General features: G+C 53.9%; 2 protein-coding genes across 6 annotated transcripts; both read right to left on the reverse strand.

The window, feature by feature from the left end:
- Positions 1–2,238: 2,238 nt before the first annotated feature.
- Positions 2,239–14,695, reverse strand: slain2 (SLAIN motif family, member 2). Of its 4 annotated transcripts, XM_029254663.1 has the most exons (10): positions 13,320–14,695; positions 12,530–12,672; positions 9,268–9,438; positions 8,822–8,992; positions 7,546–7,905; positions 6,871–7,011; positions 6,049–6,129; positions 5,074–5,112; positions 4,326–4,566; positions 2,239–4,199 (listed from the first exon to the last, which is right to left on the reverse strand). In XM_029254663.1, exons 1-10 carry the CDS (start codon positions 13,856–13,858, stop codon positions 4,133–4,135), a joined length of 1,953 nt encoding a protein of 650 aa, XP_029110496.1. In that variant the 5' UTR covers positions 13,859–14,695; the 3' UTR covers positions 2,239–4,132. The 4 variants fall into 4 exon arrangements, with proteins under 4 accessions (XP_029110496.1, XP_029110498.1, XP_029110497.1 ...); XM_029254665.1 differs by lacking the exon at positions 6,049–6,129; XM_029254664.1 differs by lacking the exon at positions 5,074–5,112 and having other exon boundaries at positions 13,320–14,694.
- Positions 14,696–15,867: 1,172 nt separating this feature from the next.
- anapc4 (anaphase promoting complex subunit 4) lies at positions 15,868–24,929 on the reverse strand. 2 transcript variants are annotated; one of them, XM_018733184.2, is made up of 29 exons: positions 24,800–24,929; positions 24,350–24,537; positions 24,133–24,238; positions 23,869–24,001; positions 23,683–23,757; positions 23,490–23,516; positions 23,329–23,373; positions 23,148–23,232; positions 22,961–23,068; positions 22,730–22,813; positions 22,551–22,637; positions 22,351–22,415; positions 21,696–21,738; positions 21,292–21,368; positions 20,646–20,746; positions 20,422–20,473; positions 20,251–20,306; positions 20,107–20,153; positions 19,911–19,967; positions 19,765–19,821; positions 19,159–19,252; positions 18,799–18,896; positions 18,526–18,587; positions 18,115–18,153; positions 17,899–18,000; positions 17,693–17,770; positions 17,248–17,409; positions 17,050–17,173; positions 15,868–16,452 (listed from the first exon to the last, which is right to left on the reverse strand). In XM_018733184.2, the coding sequence occupies exons 2-29, from the start codon at positions 24,455–24,457 to the stop codon at positions 16,237–16,239; spliced, it is 2,388 nt and encodes a 795-aa protein (XP_018588700.2). In that variant the 5' UTR covers positions 24,458–24,537; positions 24,800–24,929; the 3' UTR covers positions 15,868–16,236. The 2 variants fall into 2 exon arrangements, with proteins under 2 accessions (XP_018588700.2, XP_018588699.2); XM_018733183.2 differs by having other exon boundaries at positions 15,869–16,452; positions 24,830–24,929.
- Between the last annotated feature and the right edge of the window lie 989 nt (positions 24,930–25,918).

The raw sequence follows: 25,918 nt of genomic DNA on the forward strand, positions 1-25,918 counted from the left end.
ACTGAGTAACAGCTCTTGGCCTCAAGTACAGTACTGTACTCATTCACTTTTGTATCATTCTGATTCTCGCACACACGCACGCACACACACGTTGAAACCGCTTGTCCCATACAGGGTCGCGGGGAACCGGAGCCTGACCCAGCAACACAGGGCATAGGGCCAGAAGGGGAGGGGACACACCCAGGGCGGGACACCAGTCTGCCGCAAGGCACCCCAAGCGGGACTCAAACCCCAGACCCACCGGAGAGCAGGACCCGGTCCAACCCACCGTGCCACCGCGCCACCGCACCCCCACACCCCAGCATTCTGATTCACATCTCGTTCATGTCCTCGCGAGCCTCTGGCGCCGCCGCGTGGCCGCTTGGTGAACTGCGCCGTGCGGTCCTGCACCTATTACTCACATAGCAGGGTCAGGCCGCTAATATGTCGCGGAAGAACAAATTGGTCCACGGGCGAAAATCATGTCACCCAAAGTTGACAGGGTTATACATAGCAATAAGAGCTGTATATTCGATCATATTTGTAGCAACAATTAATTCCAGTTTGCGCAGTGCTACTTTCCTTCGTTCATGATTGTGAAAACCCGCCCGCAAGAGACGGTACACGCAGGACAGAGGCACCGGACAGATGATGTGGTAAAGAAATGACGTTGACAGGACCGCTGCGTGTATCCCCCCACCCAGTCTTAGCCCAATGACTCTTGGGGATAGGCCCCGGACCTGGACCCGGACCCCCACGACCCTGACCAAAACAAGCGGGTGATAGAAATGGGTGGGTGTGATGGAAGGCCCGCTGCCCGTGCCTTTCAATGTGCTCTGCGTGTGCGTGTGCACTTCTGCAACCAAAGTGAATTTTCCTCTGCAATTAATAAAGTTGCATTCGTTTACATGAACATGCATTCATTCATGACACACTTTTGTCCATAGAAAATACAGTGTGTTCATTACATGAGCAGGAAGAGACTCTTAAGTACAGTTGGTTACTTTCCACCATATGAACCATCGTTCATCACACGAGCAGCTGCATAAAACTTTATCTGAATATCGACGATTCCTGATCACCTTCCTAGTAATTTTTTTACGGGTACACAATCATTCACATACAGTACGGGAGTAGCGGCTGTGTAAAGGCTTATCTGGGGATGCTCATGAAGTTACGGCGCATGAACATTTACACCGGACATGAGCTGGAGAGATCTTGGGCTAAATGGGTCCGGAAAAGGCGAATTTTCAGACCCTTCTTGAATGTGGACAGAGTTTCAGCAGTTCTGAGGGGGGGAGGGACGACGTTGTTCCCCCACAACGGCGCCAGGACCGAGAACCACCGCACTTCTTTACCTTTCGTATGGTGACGCGAGATGGCATTGCACTCGCACAGTACAAATTACCCTGCTGGATTCCTGGGCGCCTCAGTGAATGCAGTTTGAAGATCGATGAATTGCGGATGGGGTTCTCGCCAGGGTGTACTGCACCTCATACCTGCACGCAGCACCGCGGATGGGCTCCGGCCCATGGGGACCGTGCGTGGGCCAAGCGGTTACAAAGAAATGGATGGATTGTTTTGTTGTATTATTTAAATGTTTACATGTATGATGAATGTCTTTCATCATAACCCAGGAATCGTTCAAGTGTTTTGAGGAGGAGCCTTTAAATGGACTTTGTATGACAACACAACAGTACACTACACTACACTAGCATCTCTGCAATTACTGCACTCAAACACCTCTGTGCTCAGCCACCTGCAAAAAATCATCTGCAATAAATGAATACTAAAAATTAGTCGTCCGTAATGATCTTGTCCTCCAACATAAATGTGTGTTTGAAAGTGATAGGTAAGGCTTTCCTTTGCCTTCTCAGCATCTGGCACTTTCTGTAACACCGCACGTTGCGAAGGGTTGGACCGGGTCCTGCTCTCCGGTGGGCCTGGGGTTCGAGTGCCGCTGGGGGTGCCTTGCGACGGACTGGCGTCCCCTCCTGGGTGCGTCCCCTCTCCCTCCAGCCCTATGCCCCGAGTTGCCGGGTTAGGATCCGGTTCCCCGCGACCCCCATATGGGACAAGCAGGTCAGACAGTGTGTCTGTGTGTGTCCTGCTGTGAATTTTACTGTAAATACTTGATGCGTGAGTTTGTCACACCTGTGAGAGCTGCACACGAAGGCTTGGATGTTTAGAGACACACAGTAAAACAGAGCAAGTTGCACACGTCCCCCACCCCAGCGGCTGTGTGTCTGCGCACTCGGCGCACAGAAGAAGAGCAGCGGGCCGAGAGCAGCCGTGGTCGCACTTTTATTTCAAACGTGAATTTACATGGGGAAACAAAGTATAGTCTGTGACAATATAAAAGTTGGTAAACAAATGATCACACAACATGGCAACGCTCATCACCTAGCAACGACCACCCAGCAGCGACCGCCTGGCAACCGGCCGACAGCAAAGCCGAGAGCCACGCGGGCGCCGCCCCTTCAATAAATAAAGTCCTTTACAGATTTATTTACTTTTAAATATCAAGGCGCATATTGTACATACTCCTCAGAAGCAATTGTAAATGTGTCGTCGAGGGGCGTGTGGTCGTCTCACGAAGTGGGACACCGCGCTTCGGCCGTAGCGTCACGTCCCAGGAAAGCGAGAATGCGAACGGACCGCAGGTGGGATTCGAACCTTGGCAGGTTCCGCTTACTCAGACCAAGACCACAGCCACCCTTTGGTGCAATTGCAAACGAGAGAAAATACACAGAATTACTGGAATCGTGGAAACCAAAAGCAGTGAAGGAGCCAAGTGCATTCTGGGATATGTTGGCAAATCAAAGCCGTTGGCACCAAACGAAAAAACACAGTCGAGAGAAAAGTCCCCTCGGAACAGGCGGAAATCATAGGCACTAGTTTCGGTATAAATGGCTAACGCACTTTGCGGCCGAAAGGCCGCGCCGACCCCAAGCCACCGGAGGGCCTCCCCCGTCCGCTGGCCCCTCGGTGCCTCCCGCGCCTTTTGCCGATTATCGAACCGCGGCGATGACATTCGTCCAGGCGCCTCGGCAGCTTCCTGGGGTCGCTACATTATTTTAACAGCTGCTTGCGTGAGCCGTGCCCACTGGGCGCGAAACACGCTCGCCGTCACCCTCAAGCACCAGAGCGGGGCGCTCCAGCAGTCGACATGAGCCACCCGCAGCGGGGAAAAGACGCTTCTTCCTGTTCGCCGCTGTGGGTTTGCGCCCCCCTCGTTCCAGTTGTTACTAAAACACTAGGGAGGAAAATCCTTGCAACTGATTTTTAACAACAAAAAATGTAAAACAAACAAAAAAGAAAAGAAAAGAAAAAAACTGCAGATGAATACATATTTCAAAGGAGGTATTTTAAATAAATAAATGTTTTAAATCAAAGTGACAGTCCCCTTAATGCTTGTCAAACCCAGGGCCATGCAGAAACGCTGAAAAGAGAGTGAACAAACATTCTGGTAACAAAGAACCCCCCACCCCCTTCAAGGACTGAGAGCTTGAGAGCTCCAGCTAACAGGCCTCCCTGGAAGCGGGGTCAGAGAGTGAGGAAGTGGAGCCAGAGAGGAAGCCATCGTGGGATGAGATGCTCCGCCTTGCTGTCAGTTTAGGTCCTGACCCCATGGAGGTCTCACCACAGGCCAGAAAAGTACAAGCAACACAAACATTTGGATTGAAGAACTCAGGCACTTGACAGGCATGAAATGAGGCAGGGGGCGTTCCTGGGTCAGAGGTCATCGTCCGCTTGGAGAACCCCTGCATAGTTACAGAGCAGAGCTCAAGTACCGGAACCGGGTGGTCCGGCAGGGCCGTCGCTGGGTTCCTGATGGAGAGACGCATCTAGGCGGCTTCGTGGCCCGGGCACGACCGCGTCTCGGGTGGGGCCGCCTGGTTTGACGTGGGCTGTGGTCTCTCTTGGTTCTTTGGCATTCTCGGGGAGGGGTGCGTCACGGGCAGGACCGTGGGTCTGTTGTGGTTCCGGTGCCGAGACACCGCGCGAGGTTCCGATTGTGTGGAAAATCCATGTGACTTTTATGCTTTGATCTCATTCTCATTTTCTAAAAACGCCCGGTGTCGCAAATAAAGTGCCGTATTGTGACCTTTGCCCCACAGCTCCGCCCTTTTTTCCCGGGGCGAAGTCTCCCTCAGTAGCAGCCCTCCTTCCAGCTGTCGTCCTTCATACCGCTGAAGCTCCGAGGAGCAGGTAGAGACCTGGAAGAGGTGCGTGAGAGACGGGGGGGGGGGGGGGGATTGACCACACGGATTCAAGGCGGCTCCGGATGCATGCTGGGACCGGCGCGTGGGACTGCGTGCGTGTGCGTGCGTGTGCGTGCGTACCTGCGCACGGGCTGAGCCAGTCGGCTGCGAGACACCGGGATGCCGCCGCCCCCTGTGGAGGCGCTGGGGCGCGGCAGGCCGCTGCGGGCGGGGCCAAGGGGCCGGGAGGGCGTGGCATTTCCACCAACTGGGGCAGGCAGGCCAGAGGGGGCGGGTCCCGGGCTGGAGACCGCCTTAACGGGCTGCCGCAGGGCCAGTGGGGAGGGCGTGGCTGGGGTGCGGAGCTTGCTAGGGGAGGGGACTTTGACGGGAGGAGGGATGATGGGTAAAGAGAGGTCAGTACACTGGGTTCAGGTGCGCAGGGACATCAGAGGATGAAGGACATCAGCATCAGAGATGAACATTCACAGTGGTCACATGGTCCTGTGCACAGCGCCACACACGCTGAACCCCGTCCCGGAGGTGTGGTTTGTACACCGTTCGCTGCTCCGGTGAGGCCGAGTTGCGGAACCATTTCGGCTCAGTAGCGCAGTGGTTGTTGCAGGGTTGCATGATGGCGCGTGTGTGTGTGTGTGTGTGTGTGTGTGCGCGCGCGCCTTTTAGTCATTTACAGCACATGATGAGGAATAAGAGAGGGAACAGCTGAAAATGAAATGGGGGAAGCGCCATCTGCTGGTCAGCTCCCCCAACAGCAGACATGCCGATGAGCGGACGACACAGAACACGAGGAGCCACATCACACGGCGGCCGATGGACCGGGGACGGACCGGAGACGGACCGGGGTGGAGGGCAGACAGCAAATACTCACTGAAGTCTCTGTCTTCCCCAAAACAACAGGACACTTTGACTGCACGGGGCACAAGAAAGGAGCGACTGAGCACACAAGCAGAGTAACGCGCATCATACAGCATCATAAAGCACCAGAGCATCAGAGCATCACCCCCCAGGACTGAGCACTAGTTGTGTCAAGTCCCTGATGTGAGACATGTTGCCAAAGGGGACCCGCGGAGTGGTGCCACATGCTAGGGACACACAGTAAGGTGGGACGATGGACATGGAGATGAAGATGAGCTGAAGGAGCAGAAGAACATATCAGTAAGCCCCCCCCCCCCCAAATGAGCCCCACCACAGTACAAGTTATGTTTGACCTGCCAAAGACTTTCCAAAGGATAGGGACCCCCAATACCTACTGGACCTGATCACTCCCTACAGCCCAACAAAAGCACTGTGCTCCTCCACCTCTGGCCGTTGGTGGTCTCACTCAGGTTCTCAGTTTTGTCCTCGACGTGGCGAAATGAGCTCCCCGTGTCCCTCGGAGCTACTGAATCCCCCCCACACTGAAGAAGGGTCTTGAACCCATCTCTTCGAGAGTCACTTCTCTCCTGATCTCCTGACCGCACCATCAATGAGTACAACACCATCTGGTATGATTCTCTATGTATTTGCTGTTTGGATGTCACTTCCATAGAAGCTACTAGCGGGACATGATCCAGCAACATGGTGGTGCGTCCATAGACGTGTGTGTGTGCGCGTCTGAAAATCTCTGTCTGCCGAGTTGAATAAATAAAACTGCTGCCTCATTATATTTACATAATTTAACTCAGCAACTAGAGACTAGTGGTTTGAGGGCAGGACTACATGTGGTTTCCATCAGTGGTAGAACCACAACAGCTACTGAGGTCTGTTGACCCTGGTGATGTCAGAGCACAGAGGTCAGAGTTCACGGGGGGTGGCCGGCCCCTCCCCAACACAGGTGGTGTTCAGGTGGTGATCAGAGCGGTACCTCTTAAAGACGCCGGGCTCTGGAGGAGCTGTTTGGTTTTCGGGGAGGAACGGGACGCGTTTGAGTGCCCTTGGGGTGGTGCTGCAGAGACACAGGGACACGTGACGTCACGGGCCTGGAGGACAGTCGACGAGCAGAGGCTGCCCCTAGGGGGCGCCAGGGGATAGGCAGCGGGGCCAGGAGCAGCACGGGCAGAAGAAGAGAGGACCCGCAGCCAGGGGAGCCAGCAAATGACAGAAGGCAAGAGGAAGCGCATGCTCTGCCCTGGGGGAGGGGCCAGAAGAGGCCCCCAGAGCTCCCGTTGAACCCTAGAGATGAAGGGCCAGAAGCACTGCACGTAAACACTGACACCACGAGGTGCGCATGTGCGTCGAAAGAACAAGCACAGTGGAAGAATAGGGCAGCAAACCATCAGGTGAGCAAAGGTTCAGAGCCCAGGCAAGAAAAGGATGGGGCTACAGGGGGGTGGAGTCTCAGGGCACCATGCAGGACTGAGTGGGCAGATCCCATCCAATCAGACACCAGAGCAGTGTTTACTACATCTACCACCACATTCTCCCTCACACACACACACACACACACGCAGCTGCTATGGAAACCAGTCACACACAGCTATTAAGAAAACATGTGTGAGCAAACAATGAAGCAAACAGGCCACAGTGATGGGGGATGGACATGGACTGGACAGACTGTGTGGGTCAGTGCTTCATGTCCTCATCAGGTATCGACATCATCTTGGACTCAACTGCGACTCGTCCCTGTTGACTGACTGTACCCGACCGCGACTCGCTCTTGGTGACTGTGCCCCGGGGCAAGACTCACTGGAAGGCTGCGGTTGGTGCCGCGGGGACCCCCCGTTTGGCACTTGCAGATTGGACTCGCAGCTGCGGCTGTTCTTGACGGGCTCCGCCACAGGGGCCCCGCTCGCCCGCGACAGGTTCGGAAGACTGCGCCTCAGCTTCTCTGCAGCACCGAGAGGGAAGAGGGCCGCATGAGCTTACCGCGGTACCAGAGAGACGCAGCAGTCCAAGTGCAAGCAAACAAGAAGCCCCTCGCCTCTAACACACTTGAGCAGGCATTTGTGAGCCTTTTTCATTCGTCTCCTGGTCGTGGTCCGGCAACTGGTCCCTGAGAGCCACAAACCACACACACACACACACACACACACACACACACACACACACACGATGTCAACAGTGTGGAAGCGAGTTGAACTGTGGCGGTTTGGGTGCTCTTCACTGCCACCTGCGGGTAGGCTTGTAAACAGGGGAAGCGAAGAGAACGCGGTGAAAACTAAAGGGGGTAAAACAACGGTGTCACTGAAAAATGGAGGGAGCGTGACCCCAGGACGACACTGCGTACGCGCGCACACACGCACACAGTGTTCTAAAAACACACAGAGGACCTCACTTTGTCCCAAAAGCAGCAAAAACAGGGAAACAAATATCAGCACGGAGTTTCACCGCAAAGACACGTGTGAAGCAGCAGAAAGACTACCTTCATTTTTCACCACATTGGTCTGCAGGTCAGGGGCGTGGCCTTGCAGGGAGAGGCGGGGCTGCTGGAGTCGACTAATGATGGGCTGCGGCGACACGCGGCTGTATTCGAGAGAGCGCGCCGGCGAGCGGGAGCGGGGGGAGTTCCTGGGGGAGTGTCGCGGCGAAGGGCGCGGCGAGTGCCGGGGGGAGGGGCTGAAGCGGTTGATTGGCGGGTGGAAGGCGGGGTGCACCGCCTCCTCCTCGTCCTCCAGGCTGTGGGCGTCCAGCTCCTGGTCACTGAACGTGCTGCGCCGTAGGGAGTGGCACGAGGAGCCCGAGCTGCGGCGAGACGCAGTAGCAGCATACTCCTGCCTCAGGCCTGGGCACAGAGGGGCATGGGGCTGAGAACACGTGCGAGCGGGCATACGCACACACAGCTGGCAACGCAACCTCAGAAATGTGCAGGAATTCCAAGTACCAACAAAACACACAACAACAATACATTAACATCCAGGGGGCGTACTGGTCAAAGACCTGCTCTTCTGATGGAAAGGTTCTAGGTTTGAGTCCTGACTTTTCTGTCATCCATCCATCCATCTTCCATCCCGCTTGTCCTAATAGGGTCGCGGTGGCAGCAGGGAGATCATTGAGGCCCAGCCATCCCTGTCCCCCTCAACTTCCTCCAGCTCAGCCTGGGGGATCCCCAGCCGTTCCCAGGCCAGCCGTGAGATATAATCCCTCCAGCGGGTCCCGGGCCGACCCGGGGGCCTCGTCCCAGTTGGAAATTCAAGAGCCAGTTTCTCCCGAGAGGGGCCCCGCCCCCTCCAGCTGCCTGGTACACATTGCACCCAACCCCCATGATGGACCTTGCAGGTGGCGGGCCTACATGGGCCCCCCACGATGCCTTTTCAGGCTGAGCCCGGCCGGGATACGTGGGCTGCCCGGCCACCAGGCGCTCGCCTAGGAATACTACTCCTGGGCCCAGGGGTAGGTCCCGGCGACCCTATTCCGGGCAGGGTAAACGTTCTCTTGTTTACTTTTTTCACGGATCATGGTTTTTGGATCGTGTTAGTCTGGATCTTCACTCCAGACCCGTTCGCCTTGGGAGACCCTACCAGGAGCATAATGCTCCCGACGACATAGCTCCGGAGATCCCTAGATCACGCAAGCCCTTCCGCCACGCCAAGGCACCGATCCAGGATTCTGTCATACAAACACCAGATAATGCCGTGTGCTACGAACAGTGCCGACTTGGTGTACAGTACTATAGTCTTATACACAGTGAAGATACTCACTCTCCTCCTGCATGCGCGCCAGGATCTGCACGTCCGTCACGTCGTTGAGCTTGTAGGTGGTGGACGAGCCCACCGAGTCCTCGTCCATCTCGGAGGTGCTCAGCTCGCTGTCCACCGAGGACTGGGGACTGACCGCAGGGGGGTTCCTGTCCACTGTGCTCCGCTGGTGTCCTGAGAGGGGCCGAAACACACGGTCCACATCCCATCAGCTGCAGTACCCATCGCCCGCACGTTGTACCAGTCAGTCACTGCACCCATCGGTCACCGTACACTGTACCTGGCAGTGACCGCACACTATAGCCGCCAGTTTTCCCAGAAGCCCGTGCTGTCCGTACACGCGTACGTCAGTCACGACGTGGCAGGCGCACGCCTCAGTGCGGGACATCCCATCGTGCCACTGTGTGGCGCGCCGACGATGCGTGTGGGCGGAGTCGTGCGAGGAGTACCTGCACTGCCAGGCAGCACCAGCTGCTTAACGATGGGCAGCCGCACCGGCGTCGACGACGGAGAGTTGAAGCCGCTGCTGTAGGGGCTGTTTCCTCCGCTGGGGCTGAATGGGCTGCTGTAGCCCACGGCGGGGCTGTAAGGACTGCCGTACAGACTCCGCCTCTTGTTGGCTGTGGTCAGAACAGGGGTCGGGGGTGAGCCGGGGTGCCCAAGCAGCGAGACACACAGACACGCACTTACAGTAAAGAGCAGTAAAAATCAGTGTGTGGAAGCGCCTCCCTTCAACTCCCTTCCACAGTGTTTACACCTCCTGAGTGTCAGTGATCGGTGACCAGAGACGCTGAACGGGGTTTGTGGAAACGACTCATTTCTGTTTTCTGTCATTTTCATTACTATTAGAGTAGCTGGACGTTAACAAAATATTAAAGTGGAAACTGTTACAATCTTTGTTTCTGTACATTATAGCTATACTTTTTACAAAAGCCAAACCACATATAATCGGTGAGCTTTTCAACAAACGTTCTTACAAAGTACTTTTATTTACTGCAGCTACAACCAACATTATGATGTACGTAGCTGCCCTGTTTTAGAGGTGCCAAACTTGGGTGTGGAGGTTGTGAGTTTAAATCCCTTCTCCTGCTCTAGTACCCTTGAGAAAGGTACTTACCCTGAACTGACAGAGTAAAAATTACTCAGCATCATAAATGTGAAGATCACTGCAGGAAGCTCAACAGCGTACGTCACTTTGGGGAAAAGTCTGCGAGAAGCAAGTCAATACGGGCGGCACGGCGGCACAGCGGCACAGCGAGCAGCGCTGCCGTCTCATGGCACCTGGGGTGTGTGACAGGACGTGGGTTCGATCAACACTCAGCGCGTGTGGAGTTCGCATGTTCTCCCCGTGTCTGTGTGGGTTTCCTCCGGGTCTCTGGTTTCCTCCCACAGTCCAAAGATGTGCTGTTCAGGTTCCCCCATAGTGTGTGTGTGTGTGTGTGTGTGTGTGTGTGTGTGTGTTCCACTGATGTATGGATGAGTGACCCAGTGTAAGTAGTGCATCTAGCAGTGTAAGTTACCGTGGCGAATAAGGTGTGTGGGCTGATGGTGACACTACATAGAGTTCATTGGAAGTCGCTTCGGAAAAAAGTGTCTGATAAATAAATAAATGTAAACTAATGTCTTAATAACTCTTTATGGCACATGAGCTGGCGGTAAAAGGGCATCTGGAGCAAGGAACAAAACAGTGACGAACAGACACCTGAGTACGACAAGGTCACCTGGACACCCAACGATAGCAATGACCACCCGCGCTGCGCCACAATACTTCATACAGATCGCCCGGTGGGTGGGTGGGTGTGTGTGTGTGTGTGTGTGTGTTGGCAAAGACAGCAATCCACCCCCACAGCTGGCCTGCCTGGCTATCTATAGCTTCCCCATTTGGCCCCACAGACCATAAGCCCTGATGAGCTGCAGACGCAGGAGTGACTGAGAGGAGCAGAGGGCTGAGGGGCCCCGCAAGGGCCAGGGCCACAGCGACACACACACACAGCACTATACGAAACAGACACCCCACCCAGCCAGGCAGGCAGCTGGGTTTACGTCTTACTCCACACACACACCCACTGCACAGTGTGGCTACATGGGGCTGTCTGTGTGTTTCAGGCCCCGCCCCCTGCATCTGACACCTATGAATCTCCGCCCATAAACCAAATGCCTTTGAAGGGAAGCAAGTAATGAGACAAAGAGGTAAAGGCCACAGTGACACACTCCCGTCCCTGCAGCCCTTTGCCCTGGACCCGCTGAGCGCTGCGAGACAGCTCCTCGAACCCGTACAGGTTCTGGGGCAGCGTAGCGCACTGGTTAGAGCTGCTGCCTGCGGACCCAAGAGTGGCAGCTTCAAATCCCACCTGCAGCGGTACTTACCCCAGATCACTCCGGTGAAATTACCCTGCTGTATAAATGGGTAAATCACTGTAAGTAGATTGACGCTGAAAGTCATTTTGGAGAAAAGCATCACATAAGTGAGTAAGTGTACAGGTGCATGCCTGGTGCTCATCACTCCTGATCATGGGTTCGAATAGGAGTGAGCAGCTTGGAGAAGCTTGCACAGGCTGTTTCCATGGAGACCAGGTCACAGCAGTGCTGCTTCAATCACCCGGTTAGCAGGGATTTTCAGCGAGTGTCATTTACTCACATTTACATTTATTCATTTTTCCGACACTTTTCTCCAGTGAGACTCACTACGGTAAGAAACCTACACTTACTATTTCATTTACAGAGTTCGTAGTAATTCAGGGTAAGTACCTTACTCAAGGGCACTACAGGGGGAGGCAGGATTCAACCCTGCGACCTCATCGCTACCCTACCAGCTGCCCTGCCGTGTGCCAGCGCTGTCCCTCTTGTCCTCTACTTGGGTCCTCAGCGTTGACAGCGGTGTCCATCATCACCGTCGCCGTGTCCATCCGCCCGCTCATCCTCATCCAACGTTCTCATGACGTGACCCATGTACGACAACCTGTCGTCACACGTGTTCCACTGACGCTGTGCGTAGTAAAAAGGTTGAGTGACATGTGGCACCAAACAGCGGAAACACGGTCACACGGTGACACGGCACCCCCGCCCCCCCACGTCTATTTCCGGCCATTGCACTCCTGGCAGCTGCGTGAGGCACCGAACCCGCACCCGGCCACACACCCGAACACGGCTCAGCAGAGCTACACGTGCCGAAGGGGACGCCGGTTCGCCACATCCGCTGTACACGCACGCCACGCATGCAATATTCTCATCACTGCTACAGGAAACGGGCACGATGACCTCGCTGCCATGTCATCATCTGGGGAGATGACATCACCACCAGGGCACCAGACTCCACCTGCGAACATTAACACATTCCATGCCAGCGTGTGTGTGTGTGTGTGTGTGTCGCTAGGGAAGCGGGGACCCCCTGCAGGCTGGTGCCACGGGACCCTGTCCTTCCACTTCCTGTCTGTGATTCTGGGGAACAGCGGATGGGTGTGTGGGAGCTGAAATGGGCTTCGCACCTGCTGTCACACTTCTCAGTTCTGCTACCCTGACTGAACGTGTGTGTGTGTGTGTGTGCGCGCGTGCACGCACCAGCTGCGGTCACACTCGAACCCTGGGACGCACACAGATATTGTACCCCATCCCTTGAAGGCAGGTAGCCAAAACAGGGCTACACCCAAAGGTCCTCAGGCTCGCACACACACACACACACACACACACAAACGGCGGCGGCAGCGGCAGCACCTGACATGATGAGGTCGAGGCGGTGCAGCAAGGAGCGCTTGGCCGTCTCCATGTCGGGACTCGGGTTGTCCAGGGCCTGGCGACACCAAACCACGGGGCTCATTGCCTTCTGGAGGGGGCTGCTGAGCTTGGTCTCATACAGCCTGGACACAGACAGACAAACACACACACACACACACACAGAGAGAGAGAGGGCCAATCAGCCTGATACATGTGACGGCAAAAAGGCGGCAGGTGAGTCTCTGCTGATGATGATGATTGTGGACTTTGTGATGACTGCCATTATTAGGTGTCTGTCCCCCCCCCCGTGACCTAACCGCCCCTGTGCAACATCGTGCGGCGTGGGCTGGGAACAGGTGTAAAACAGTGTAAAGCTGGTAATGTAGAGGAGGGAAGCAACAGCCGCTGAGATGTACGCTGATGATGTAAACAACTCGGTGTGTTGCAGACACACACACACACACACACAGGGCAGGCCGCCCCAGCCCGTCGGGAGCCGGCAACGCTGTAAACACGGTGCAGCTGAGCTGGGAGGATAAACACGCGTGTTCCTCCAAACACGGCGCTGCCATGGCAACCGCCCCCCCTCCCCCCTCCGACAGCAACGGACTACAGTGTACGTACACTATCATAGCGAGTAAACGGGGTAAAGGGAGCGATCGACTCAAAAAACGCGGTGAAGTGAAGAGATCGGCGTCACGGTCGCGCGCTAACTGACAGATACATAATCAGACTCATCGGCCCCCGGTCCGGCGTGTGTGCGCGTGCGCGCAATCACTGACTGACTGACCAGCTGTCCTCGTCCTCCTGCAGACAGTCCATGTCCTCGAGGTCCAGCACCTCCACCTCGTCCAGCACCGACGTCTCGGCCTCGTCCGCGCGCTCCGGCGCGTCCCCGCAGCAGCCGGCCGGCAGTCCGACGACGACGGGGGCGATGATGACGGGGGCGGTGGCGGCCGACGCCCCGTCGCCGCTCACGCTCCTCCCGAGGAAGAGCGCGCTGCCGTCGTACGAGCGGCGCGGGCTCCCGCAGCGCGCGTTCCCGAGGCCTCGCGGCGCCGCGAACGCGGACAGGGTCGCCGCCGCCGCCTCGAAGCCGCCGCTGAGCGGGCGGACGGCGGCGGCGGCGGAGGCGCTCGGAGCCCCGGTCCCGGAGCTGCCGGCTGGCGAGGACGAGGAGGTGGTCGAGGAGCAGGAGGACGAGGAGGAGGAGGAGAGGAGCGCGGAGCGGCTGCGCAGCTGCTCGTTCTGCTGCTCGAGCTTCCGCACGAGCTCCTGCAGTTTGCGCACCTCCAGGTCCGCCTTGATGTTAGAGTTGATGTCCTCCATGGTGGTGTGCGCGCGCGCGCTGGTGGGGCCGCCGCCGCCTCTCTCTTTCTCTCTCGCTCTCTTCCTCCCTCTGCCTGCCTGCCTGCCTGCCTCCGTCTCTCCCGCCTCTCCCGCTGTCTGACTCTGTCTCCGTGTCTCTGTCTGTGTTTCGCTGTCCTTTCCTTCCTTCGCTCCCTCAGCGCTCCGCCGTCATCTGCTCGGGGCGGCTGCTCGCGCACAGTCCGCAGCCGCCATTTTGCCTGGCCTCGGTCCGCACTGCGAGGCGAGGCGAGGCGTCGACGGGGCGCCACGTCATCGCGTCGCCACGTACTGCCTCGGGGACGAGCACGTATGGAGCGCGCCTGTCCCGGAGAGCGGAAGCGGGCTGCCGCTCGAGTTCCCGACGGTGGAGGCTAATGCTTGGAATAATAATAATAATAATGTGTCGCCTAAAGCCACACTTGGTGGTGACACGTCCCTCTTACCTGTAAACGTTCGTATTTTCTACCAGTCACGTGACGCGTGCGTGGTTAAGCTGCTAATCGCTGTACGTCGAATCGCACAGCTGCCGCCGCCGGCCCGGCCGGGTATTAGTTCATTTTCGTAATTCATCAAACTTACTAGTAGGCCATTTCTTCTCTCGCACACCGTTACCCATTGTCCCATTGTGTGTGTACGTGCGGGGATACCAGCGACAGATACCTTCTCTTTTTATTTTTTATTATACGACGCATGCAGCTCCTAAACACTCGTTGAACACGCGGAAAAGTCGTCCAGCTCCCGTCGATGACCAATATAATCCATCATCTGTCTGTCTGCTCTTACTACACAATGATGGAAATAGTTTATACTGTACCGCATTTCACTGCAGTGAGAACCAGGTGATGATGATGATGATGGACAAGCAGTGATGCTCTCAGGCTTCCCAGCAGCTCCGCTCCTTGACCAGAATCTGCACCGCGCTGCTCCCATGCTTCTTGTTCATAGAGCCCGCAGTGCTGCTGTCAGTCACAGATTGTCCTTTTCTGCCCCGTCCCGCACGCGGACCCGCCGGAGGACAACTACAAGGAGCAACGAACCTCTCCTAACCAGGCGCTTGTCCCAACGGCGAGCTCCGCCTTCAAACGAAGGTGCGCCTGTAATTATATTTAAGCCAGTGCTAATAGTTACCCTGCAGCACTTGTGTCCTCTGCTCTTTTCACATAAAGCTCCCCTTGTAGGTCACCTTGAACAAGATATCAGCTGCAGTACAGTGATAAATACAACCCCCGAGATCTGTTGCTCCCTTGGCACAATCTTCCCGCAAAATGTAAACAAACCCCATCTGGCCTGGCAACCGGTTGCCTCCGCCTGCAGAACGTGCCTGTTGGGATGCTGCGTTTGTTCAGTTGTTCAGTCCCGTGGGTGAGTAAATCACAGCACACCTTGGTGACATGTGGCCATTGGTGGCAGCTTCCCTCCAAGGGATTACAGCAGAGACGGTGCGATTGTCCTTCGTCTCCCCGCTGCACATTCCTACAGTGGGTGTGCACCAGGGCTCTGCTCCCAGACCTCTTCTTTTTCTGCTGACTCAGCTGCACTGCTGAGCTGCAAAATATTACATACTTGTCCTGTTACAAACACATTTATAGAGTGATGTCACAATTGACTGACCCTAACATCCACTTATAAGGCACTAGCATTACAGTAACAAATGAAAACGAATGTCTCTTTCCTAAGAACTAAAGCATCTTGGGCCAAACAAACTGATCACCCTTCTTTCCCTGAGGCATTTATTTCCTTGACAGTTTTTAATAACTTTCCCTTTCAGTTTCTTGATTTCCCTTGCATGCCTGTACCAGTCTTAGTTTAGCTGCTCTCCTTCCTACCATTGCCAGTGCCAGACTTTGACCCCTTCTTATGTACCCAATCTCACAGTTACAGACGAGGGTTGATCAGCAAGTGCTGCAGTGTGACCACGCTTGACCCTGCACACATCGGTACTGGACTCACCCGTAGGTCCGTGCACCCCTAAGTTGCTTCCCATAGCAAAATGAGTGAAGGTGTGCGGTACGCTGAAGGAGCCGTTTTCACATTTCACATACCTGTGTTCGTACGGACAGAGTCCTTCACCCAGTACCATGCAAAACCCTCAGATGCAGACAGCAAAAAGTTTATTTTTCTAGGGATAAGACAACAGCTGGGAGTGGAGGATGACAACAGAGTCTTACTGTGAAAGCCCAAGCTGAAAGGTCACCTGTGAAAGATGTGTGAAGACAATGAACAATAGCTCTGATCCACAGGCACCCGTGTTGGAAGCTCCGCCCCCGAATGAAGACCATAGCATACGTCAAAGCAGTCATTTGATGAAGAGAGATGAGAGCTCTGTCTACTTTGACTGGATGGCACTACATGCTGGCTCACAGTGCATTCACAGTGGGTTCCTGCTCCTCTGGAAGTTCCAGGGCCTCTCCTGCAGCGACCTCTGCCTCCAGGCCCTCATCCCCTTGGCTGGCCAGCGACTCATCCAGCTGTTCCTGCTCAGCACTGGCCTCGGGAGACTCGAGCCTTTCGTCGTCCTCCTCATCCTCCACGTCCATCTCGAAGACACGCACATGCCGCAGGTTGGAGCTCAGCTGTAACGACAGGCAAGTTAGCAGAAGGTGTCCCCCTTCCTGCGGCGGGCCAGTTTCAGCACTGTGACAATGTCGGTACAGTGGCTTCTCATCACAATGTATTTAAAATTATTCATTAAAAATCTCAAAATTGCTGTAAGATATATACTTTTTCTTACTAGCTTTGAGCCACATTAAAACTACAACAAAATACAAATGAGTTATGTCACAAACTCCTGTTCAGTGTTACGGTGGATGGATTGATCCCATAAAGATGAATATTGCTCAGATACTGATCACGGACAGTGTGGAAGGGAGTTGAACTGAGGCATCCCACACATTGCTGTACCGTTTAGGTGCTTTTTACTGCCATCTGTTGGCTGCGAAGGTAAACACAGGTCATGTATGCCAACATTTCAGGAAACCGTGAAGAAAATACAGACGTAAATATATGTAAATAAGCTGGAATAGGTTTGCATCTTCAAAAATTCCGCACTGGACCATTTACAACATGAGATGAAAGGCGGCTCAAGGACGAGGGGTGAGTGAGCTCCACAGGCTGTCAAGTACAGGTACCTGAGATCCCCCCCACAGTCCAGTTAGGGTAAGAGTCCTTACCACACATGCCACCCTGCGGACGCCGTTCACAGCCACATATTGAGCCTTCATGTTTTCCAGCAATCTCCACTGGTTCTCCAGAAGCACCACCTGGGCCGGGACACTGCTAGCCTGCTGCTCCAGCCTGTAGACAACACCATGAAGTCCATCAGGAGGCGACAGGAGTGGGAAACCACGAGGCCTGCTGGACACACACACCTCTGGGTAGGGTCCCACGTGAATGGCTCCTCGCAACTGAGGGCAGAGCCCAGAGGCAGTTGGGCTAAAACACGCCCATTGCCCTCCTCTTCATCCACCTGTTGCAGCACAACGGTCAACGTCTCATCATCATAGATGCGTGCATCCAGGCAACTGTACCTACTGGAGCAGGGGTGAACAAAAGCAGACTGTTGGTCACTCAAGCTGTTCAGCTGAGGTGTGGCTTAATGCAGACACTAATCATAACTTTTTCAAAGCTTTTAATGCTCACAGGTACAATAGCAATGCCACTCTGAGCCTTCAAACTGTGGCCAGTCGGGCAGATGCCCAATTCCTGCACCCCTGCTGACCAATTTCCCACACCATGTCTAGTCCTGGTTACCTGGTAAGCCTTTGCTATGAGTAGAGGGCAGACCTAAGTGTCGGGCTGGGGGTGGGGACTTACAGATCTTCAGAGGAGGAACTGATGCTGTCGTGCAGGAGGGAGCTCAAGTCGATCGCCAGGAGGCCATTGGGGACAGGCCTAGGAGTGGGCACACACACACACACATACACACACACACAGTTCAGTCTAACAGCCTGCCACACAGCTGAATGTGAGAGAGAGGCACGGTGCTGCTCAGTGGGGGCAGAAGGATGGCCGGCATATACCTGTGTGGGTCCGTGTGCCTCCTCATGAGGTAGAGAAGGCAGGGAGACACCTGCGGCATGACAAACACCATGTAGTGCATGGAGCCCTTCTTGTCATTCCACCTGGGGGTTGGGATGCTTGTCACTGAGTGTTGACTGCATCCACAGCACTGTGGCTCTCCCCTATGCACCTTTCCACAAATCAGTCCCCCCCCCACACACACACACCATACTCACAGTGACGGCAGCTCAAAGAGTCCAGGTGTGTTCTCTGCCCTGCGAAAACATGCTGGATCAGTGGGGCTCCCCCGCAGATTCTTTTTTTTTTTTGGTAGGAGGGTATCAGGATTTGTCTATTCTGTGTTTTATGCACCTACTTGAATGATGAACCTCGGTACAGCAAGTGGTAGGGAACAAACTAGGTTTACTTGAGTCACGTCTGCAGTTATGTCTCTTTCTCTTAATGTAATGCATAAACTACTTTTGCTGAGATGTACGTCGCTTTGGACAAAAGCATCTGCTAAATGAATAAATGTAGATTAGCCAGTCGTGTTTTTAAGCAAGATGGAAAACACAACCAGCAACACTGTGTGTGTCACACACACACACACACAAACACACACACACACAAATACAGCTGCTGCTTACTTGTGTGTGGTGTAGAAGAGTGCTGCACGGAAAGCCTGCTTCACAGACCTGCCAATAACTTCCTGGAAGCAGAACCACACAAACACACGATTTCTTTAAGAGCAGAACCAGGTCAACACACACTTTTGGCTTCATTGAAGGTAGGTAACTAGTGACATTCATGCTGCAACAAATTTAATAAAAACTGATTTTTTTTTTTTTTTAAATCCAAAAGTGTGTGTGTGCGCGCATGTGTGTGTATACACGCACATATACACTAATGTAGTCACTCACTGCAGGGTTCTGAAGACATAACTCTATAGCTCCCTCCATCATCCTCTTCACGTAGTGCAAGGACTTCTGGGGGAACGAGGGGAACAGCAGAGGGGACTCTATACAGAGAAAAGACTCAGTCCACTCATCCCTTCATCAACCTCAGCAAAACATCTCACACTATTGTTTCCATCACTAAAACATTCATGTCTACAGCCATGTGTCCTAAACCCTGGTCTACAAAAGAGGCCCTAGAGGACCCCACTCATGGAGCTCTAAATAATGAAGAGCTGTGATGCACAAAGTGCCTGATATGTAACAGTCCAGTGACATCAGTGTACCAGCAACAACAGCCACTACTCAACTCAGGAGCATCTTCACCTTTCAGATGGGTGCTCTCCTGCAAGAAGTTAAGCCACTGGTTCCCCTTGGTGTTGGGTGGGGACACCAGGTCCTCATCTTCATCCTTCAGGTACTGAATGGTGGGACAGGGAAGATGTCAGAGAGGAAGCAAAAGGAAGGAAAAACAAGAGCTAAGGATGAACTCAAAGACCCCAAAGGGAGTTCTCTCTAACAAAACCACACCACCTTGGACATCTGCACTGAGACACACGTCCAGCATAAAGTCTCAGGCGCTCTTCTACACTCTTAAGATAGAGTCTCACTTTAGTAGCAAAGTACAAGGAACCTGACGTGGCAAGTACTCCATCACACGCATGACACACAAGAACAACAGACATGACAACACCGAAGTGAGTGCACGCCGTCTCTTAAAAGCTGAACCTGTAGCTACAGCACGAGTGTCCAGCTCAGTCTCTGGAGGGATCATCTCGTTTGTCTCCAAACACAGCGGTTGAAGCAAAAACTAGCAACAGGCCGACTGTGCGGACCTTGGACTGCATCTCCGCGAGAAAGCAAGCAAAGAACCTCAACCAGCCTGGCGCAGCAGCGGAACCGGTCAATGCGACAGCAGGCTATCCATCTCACCTGACCCACTCGCTCCACATTGAAGTACTTCCCTTTTCGGTCAAAGAGCTCTTCATTCTGAGGAGAGAAGAGGACAGGAAAGGTCACATGGCTCATCTCATCTACCAGGCATCACTCTTGTTCAGGAAGAGTTCCCCTAGTCTCACCTCACTGAAATGCTCTGCCAGGAAGTCTGCAACAAACGCAATGTCTTTCTGGGTCATCTGAAACGAGACACGGAGACGCTGAATACAATGAGGACACTTCACACTGGAACCCATCACTTCAGAGCTTGAGAACACTGAGCCACTAGCAGAGCTGGGTGTTTAGCTGTAGAACACTACTGTCACCTGAAACTCTCACCTTGTTGAGCTCTGGAGGGACATGGTCCTCAGACATGCGCAGCATCGCTGTGGGAAACGCAGCTCATCAGTTGTCATGATGGCCCCGGTGTGAGAAGCTAGCAGACAAGCAAAGACCCATGTCCCTCAGGGAAGCCACTCCTACCTACGTAGAGCCACCGGAAGAACGCCTTAAAGTTCTTCATACTCTTGTCTATGACCCTGCAGCAAAAAGAGCAGCAGATGATGGCAAACATGAACCACAGCAGAGCTGAGCTACGAAGACCAACAGAGCAAACAACTAGCGGAGGAGGCAGCTGGCACCCGGTGGACTCACTGGAGCAGCTCGCTGGCCTTCAATGTGAAGGACCCCACTGCTGTGATGGCATCTGAAATGTAGGGAACCCAGAGTCACTGACCACAGCCCAACAGGAAACTGAGCTCATGAGTTACTACAGTAAATCCGTGTACCGCAGTAAACAGCACTAGCCACTTAAACCTGCAGCTCAGTGGACTGCATGGTGGCAGCGATGAGTTTCAGTAGAACTCAAAGTTTGGCACCTTCAATGGCGGCGGCATCCAGTCCAAGGGGCTCAAACTTCTGCTTCCAGAGAGACATCCCCTTCACCTCGCTGAGGTGGTACAACAGGGCTTCGGACCCACTGCAGGAAAGGAGGGAGGGCGACACAAAAAGGACTGGAGAGAGAATCACAGAACCTTGTATACACAGCCGCTGAGAGAGCGCTCAGCCTGTCATGGTCATCTGAAGGTTATTCGGGGCTCGAGCCGAGTTGTGGGACCGTCAACTGGTGTCACCCGGAGCAACCTGGCATGATCCTGCCGAGCCTCGTCTCGGCCTGGCGCTGAGGGTTTTACTAGAGGGTTTTACAAAACCTAATGTACATAAAGGGAGAGGCATTTGCAGTATTAATCCTTTATCAATTTTGAACAGTGGAAAAAGTGTATTTGGAGCTGTGAACAGACGTGTGATTGTGCTTGTAAGTTGAGGAGCCAGCAAGGAGCCAGGAGCCAAGTCCTGATTTCAAAATCTGAGGGTTCCAGTATAGAGCAGGAACAAGTAATAAAATAGGAGGTAACTGTGAAACATGGTAAAATCCAACAGTGAGAGCTCTTCTCCCAGGATTTGAAGTAGGAAGAGCTCGGTTAGAAATGTAACCCCATGACCACACGGGTAGGGATCGCTTACCTCTGCAGATGACTGATGACCAGCTTCTGGATGCTCGAGTAGGATGACTCGATGGACTGACCAAGCTTCTTGAGGCCCTAGGAGAGCAAACACACTGCTTCAGTGGATCAGCACCAAATGGCTCCTACTGGACCTTGACCTGGGCAGCTGCAGCATTTGAGGTCTGGGCGTCTCAAAGCAGGGACATGCAAGACACCAGGCACCTTGATCCACTTTCAACTCAAACAGCCAATCTGCTCCTGGTCAAAAGTCTTTACTTGGTGAACACAGCTGCTCACAGTCTCTCTGAACCTCATCTCCTCCAAACGCTTTAGTCTTCGTTGCTGCACCTCGATCTTCATCCTGAGAGAGGAAAACACAAAAAGAGCGAGAGAAACCACAGGAAGGTTTCCTCAAGGTCTCACCTTCACCGTCAGCTGGGTCATCAGCAGAGCCTGAAGCTCCGGGCTGGAGGAAATGCACAAACACAGAGACGCGTAAAACACACTGATGCTAAAACCTAGAAAGGTCCAAAAGACCATTAGTACTGACGGTCCAATAAGCCTAATAAGTTATTTCATACAGCACCTTCAAAGACCCTTAAAATAAAGACATACAAATCTCTTAAGAAATTTACAAACCTAGACAAAAAATAGAATTAGCGACATTAATAAATGTACATGTTACTTATCAGATGTTTTCCTCTTAAGTGACATACATCTCAGAGAACATGAGTTCATTCCAGCAACAGAAGATATGGATACAGACATGTGATGCTAGAGTACAGTAAATTTGTCACATAAGTGTACATCACACAAGTAGCTGCATATAGGGGTTTCCCCAGCGTTAAACAAATTGTTATTAAAAGTTAAACGCATACACATTTATCGAGCAGTTACACTCAGCACGACAAACGACGGGGGAAAAGGGGTCATAAAAAGAAGCACACAAACACGATGCGTTAGTGAGATTGAACGTGGCAGGTCTTATAAATGCGGAAACAGCTAGCGAGTTCAGCGCAGTGTGCCGCTTGTTCCCTAATATAAAACAAACAGTGACCCCCAAAAGCCCCCCAGTCACCTGGACTTCCCCCAGAGGAGCAGCTCCAGAAACTCATCCTGCACCTGGGTGCTCGTGTTCTTCTCCTGCACAAGCCAACAAGTCACAGTTACACACACTGATCCACAGGAGCTCTCACACACACACACACACACACACACAGCAAACCTGTCTCAAAGTGCAAACTCCACCCCGCCTCGCAGGACGATGTCTCCGCTAACCTGGACGAACTTGGTGAGCCGCAGGTCCATCTGCATCAGGATGTCCTCCCAGGCCTCACACATGCAGGTGAGCGAGAGCCGCAGGTACTGCAGGGAAAGAGTGCCGCGCACACGGACAACGTCAGGGCCTGAAGAGCTCTCCGTCTCCATGGCTACCGGGAGCACAGGCAGGCGCTCACCTGTAGCAGCGTGGAAATGTGGGTGAACTTTCGCGCCATCCTGGTGACTTCGGGGAGACAGTCCGAAAGCAAAGCCGTGTCCAGCTGTGAGAGAGAGAGAGAGAGAGAGACATATGGTACCAGGCACTGGAGGTAGGCTAGAGACACTTGGTTGCTACGCCAACTGCATATGATGTCTGAGCTGCAGGTGGAAGCACAGCGTTGACCTGCTCCAGGTGGTGGACTTCATACCTGGATGTAGTTGATCTCAGGCTCCTCATCAGCGGACCGGACCTCCGTGACAACAGATAGAGACCTGAGGTCACTGGAGAGGCAGAGGCTGCGGCAGGTGCCGGGGACCTAGGTGCAAGGGGAGAACACAGGCTGTCAGGTAGGACGGCGACGGCCCACCGCACAGAGGGCCTTTCGAAGGTCTTACCCCAGTAACCGTGGCAATCCTGTACATCCCATATGCATACAGCTCCATGAAGCCAGAGTGCCCCCCCAGCACCAGGATGTTGAGCCTGTGGCCAGCAGAAGGTGGTCTCAGTTACCCACAATCCAGCAGCCATGACCTTAAGCGTCACGGGGTCTCCGCGAGGCGTTCCGGGAGGACTCACCGTGCTTCGCCCAGCAGGTTCATGACCTCGTCAGACTTGTCCTCGCTGACGGACAAACGGCAAGTTGAGACAGAGCGTGAGCACGGAACACGGAGCAGAAAGCGCAGCCCAACTCACCAGACTCTGGGCGTTTAACCCTCCGCTGTCCCGCACGGACGTACCTGAATATCTTCGAGGTGGTGCTGTAGCTGTGGATGTCAAGGAAACACAAGCAAAATGCTGTGTGTGTGTGAAAGATGCCAGAAGAGCTGCAGAAGGAGCAGAATTTCCCTGCGGCGGCTGACGGGGGAGAGCAGGACACGTCCTTCGTAGGACGGAACCGTCACAGTTTGTATTAGCGTCTCTTCCCTTTACCTCTTCGGAAGCGTGGGCAGCTTTGGCAGGAACAGGCTGGACTCGTCTTCCGCGTTGTAGAAAGATGTCAGGAGGCTGCCAGAAAGACGATGCACGTCAGGTCAGGCACACGGGGATAGAGACACGGGCTGCGCACGGCGGCTCGTGCACGGTGCTCTCGCCCCATGAGACCTCCTCCCGACTGACCTGCTCTCTTCCAGCACATCCATCCACTGCATGCAGCTCACTGCATTCTCCACAGGGAAGAGGTGCAGGATCTCCGCCTTCTCAGCGTCGCAGAGAACCACCTTCCGCGTGTCGGCCAGGCTGAAGGACAAGACTGGACGGGGGGGAGACAGGGGACAGGAGTCGCCTCAGCGCCAGCGGGGCTCTGCATCCCAGCGGACGCGTGGCTTTCGGAGCCTTACGCCAGGCGAGCCGCCCGCCAGGTGACCACGCCGCGCGGCTTACTCTTTCCGTCGGGCCTCCAGGCGAGAGCCGTGACCTCCTTCCCCGTGTTCTCGTTGGGCGCCAAGCTCCACACGCGCTGGAAGTTCGCCAGTCGGTGCAGCAGCAGCTGGGGACGGAGACCTCGTGAGCCACGCGCAGCAGACGGAGCGGAGGGCCGGCAGGAATAAATCGAAGCGGCTCGTCACGCCGGGTGCCGGTCGTCTCGGGAAGCTCTCACCTCCCCGGCCTTGTTGGCCAGCGCTATGAGGTCCCTCTTGGGAGACCAGGCCATGAAGAGAACCGCGTTGGGCAGCTGCTTCTCGCCCACCTGGTGAAAGGCCGGCATCCTGACTGACTGGGCGGGCTGTAACCGACCGGGAGGTTGTGGGTTCGAGTGCCGAGGTCGAGGAGTGTCCCGTCCTGCTGCTGTTAATAAATAAGCCAGGGTTTGAACTTGAGCTGTGAAATGTGCGAACTCATTTCGGGCTGAAACAGCCTAACAAGACAAGAGAGCTGCGATCATGAATTAAAAAGTAAATTCGTCCACCAACTGCAACTCATCATCAGAACACAACAGGCACGACGCGCTCCAGACCAGAGACGATGGATCTCGGCGTACTGGTTTTACCACACACTCTGAGGGCGCCTCATTTTACACACGTGACGGAACAGCGTCTTGTTACAATACCTAGTGTCTCATTCCTTTCAAAATGCCAACCTATAAACTGGATCCGCGCAGAAATCAGCAAACCGATACGTTCCGCCGAAGTCCAGTTCCTCCACGACACGGATTCGCGCACGGCGCTGTTGCACAGACACTTCCGGGAAGTAACCAATCAAAACCCACCTGCCACAGCCAATGACATAACTAGAGCCGACGCCGAACAGCCAATCAGCAATGCGAACTGCAAACTTCCGGAGACAAAACAGTGAGAAGCCGCCGCCTAGGGAAGCCGTTGAAAACTACAGCACAGGTAGCCGTAATGGACAAACCGAACGGAGGGAGGACGTTGTTCGCTTCTCTCGCTCTCGCTCTCTCTGTTTTTACACAGCGTACTTTCGGCGTAGTTTTCCCTCAGAAACAACATGCGTTCGTTTCAGGACTGTTGACGAAATGTTAATCTCGCTTTTTGTCTGTAGGTTACAAACTGGTTCCATTATTGTATAATGCATAGAGTAGACGACATACTGTAGCGGGTTCTTTGTTTTCGGGCAGCCTGTGGCCCCGTTGCCAAATTTTGAACTCAGGTCGAAAAAATGAGATGGAAACAGGTGTTGTCCCATGTTTGCTGTGCGAGGTCGAGTTTTTTTTCCCTGAAGGCCATATACTTCCTCAGTGGAATGTGAGAAATAAAGATTTTAAAGTATTGTAGAATTTAAAGTATTGTAATGTCCCGCGTTACTCGTGTTCGAGGGGGAGTCCACTTACAGTATTGTAAACAGCTGCATTGTGGGTAAAAATGTGAAATGTAAGTGGGCAACCACTGGGGGTTCTTCTGGGGAAAATGATGGGGTGTCTGTGTTTGGGGCTGTGTTCAGGGAGAGCCTGGGGATGTAAAGTGAGGTGAGAAGGCTGACCTGAAGTGCAAATCATAGATAGATAGATAGATAGATAGATAGATAGAAAAAGGTGCTCAAACCAAGAGTATTGATTTCCTGTGTGCTGGTGTTTAATTAAATGCTGTCTGTATTGGCTCTGGTGTGTTGTGGACCAGTGGTAGAGAGAGACTGACTTACTTACTTTACCTGATAATGGGATCAAGAGTTAAGTTAAGGCTACGTTAGGATAGGGTTAGGTTAGAGTTTA

This window comes from Scleropages formosus, chromosome 9 (genome assembly GCF_900964775.1).
Source record: "Scleropages formosus chromosome 9, fSclFor1.1, whole genome shotgun sequence".
NCBI lineage: Eukaryota > Metazoa > Chordata > Actinopteri > Osteoglossiformes > Osteoglossidae > Scleropages > Scleropages formosus.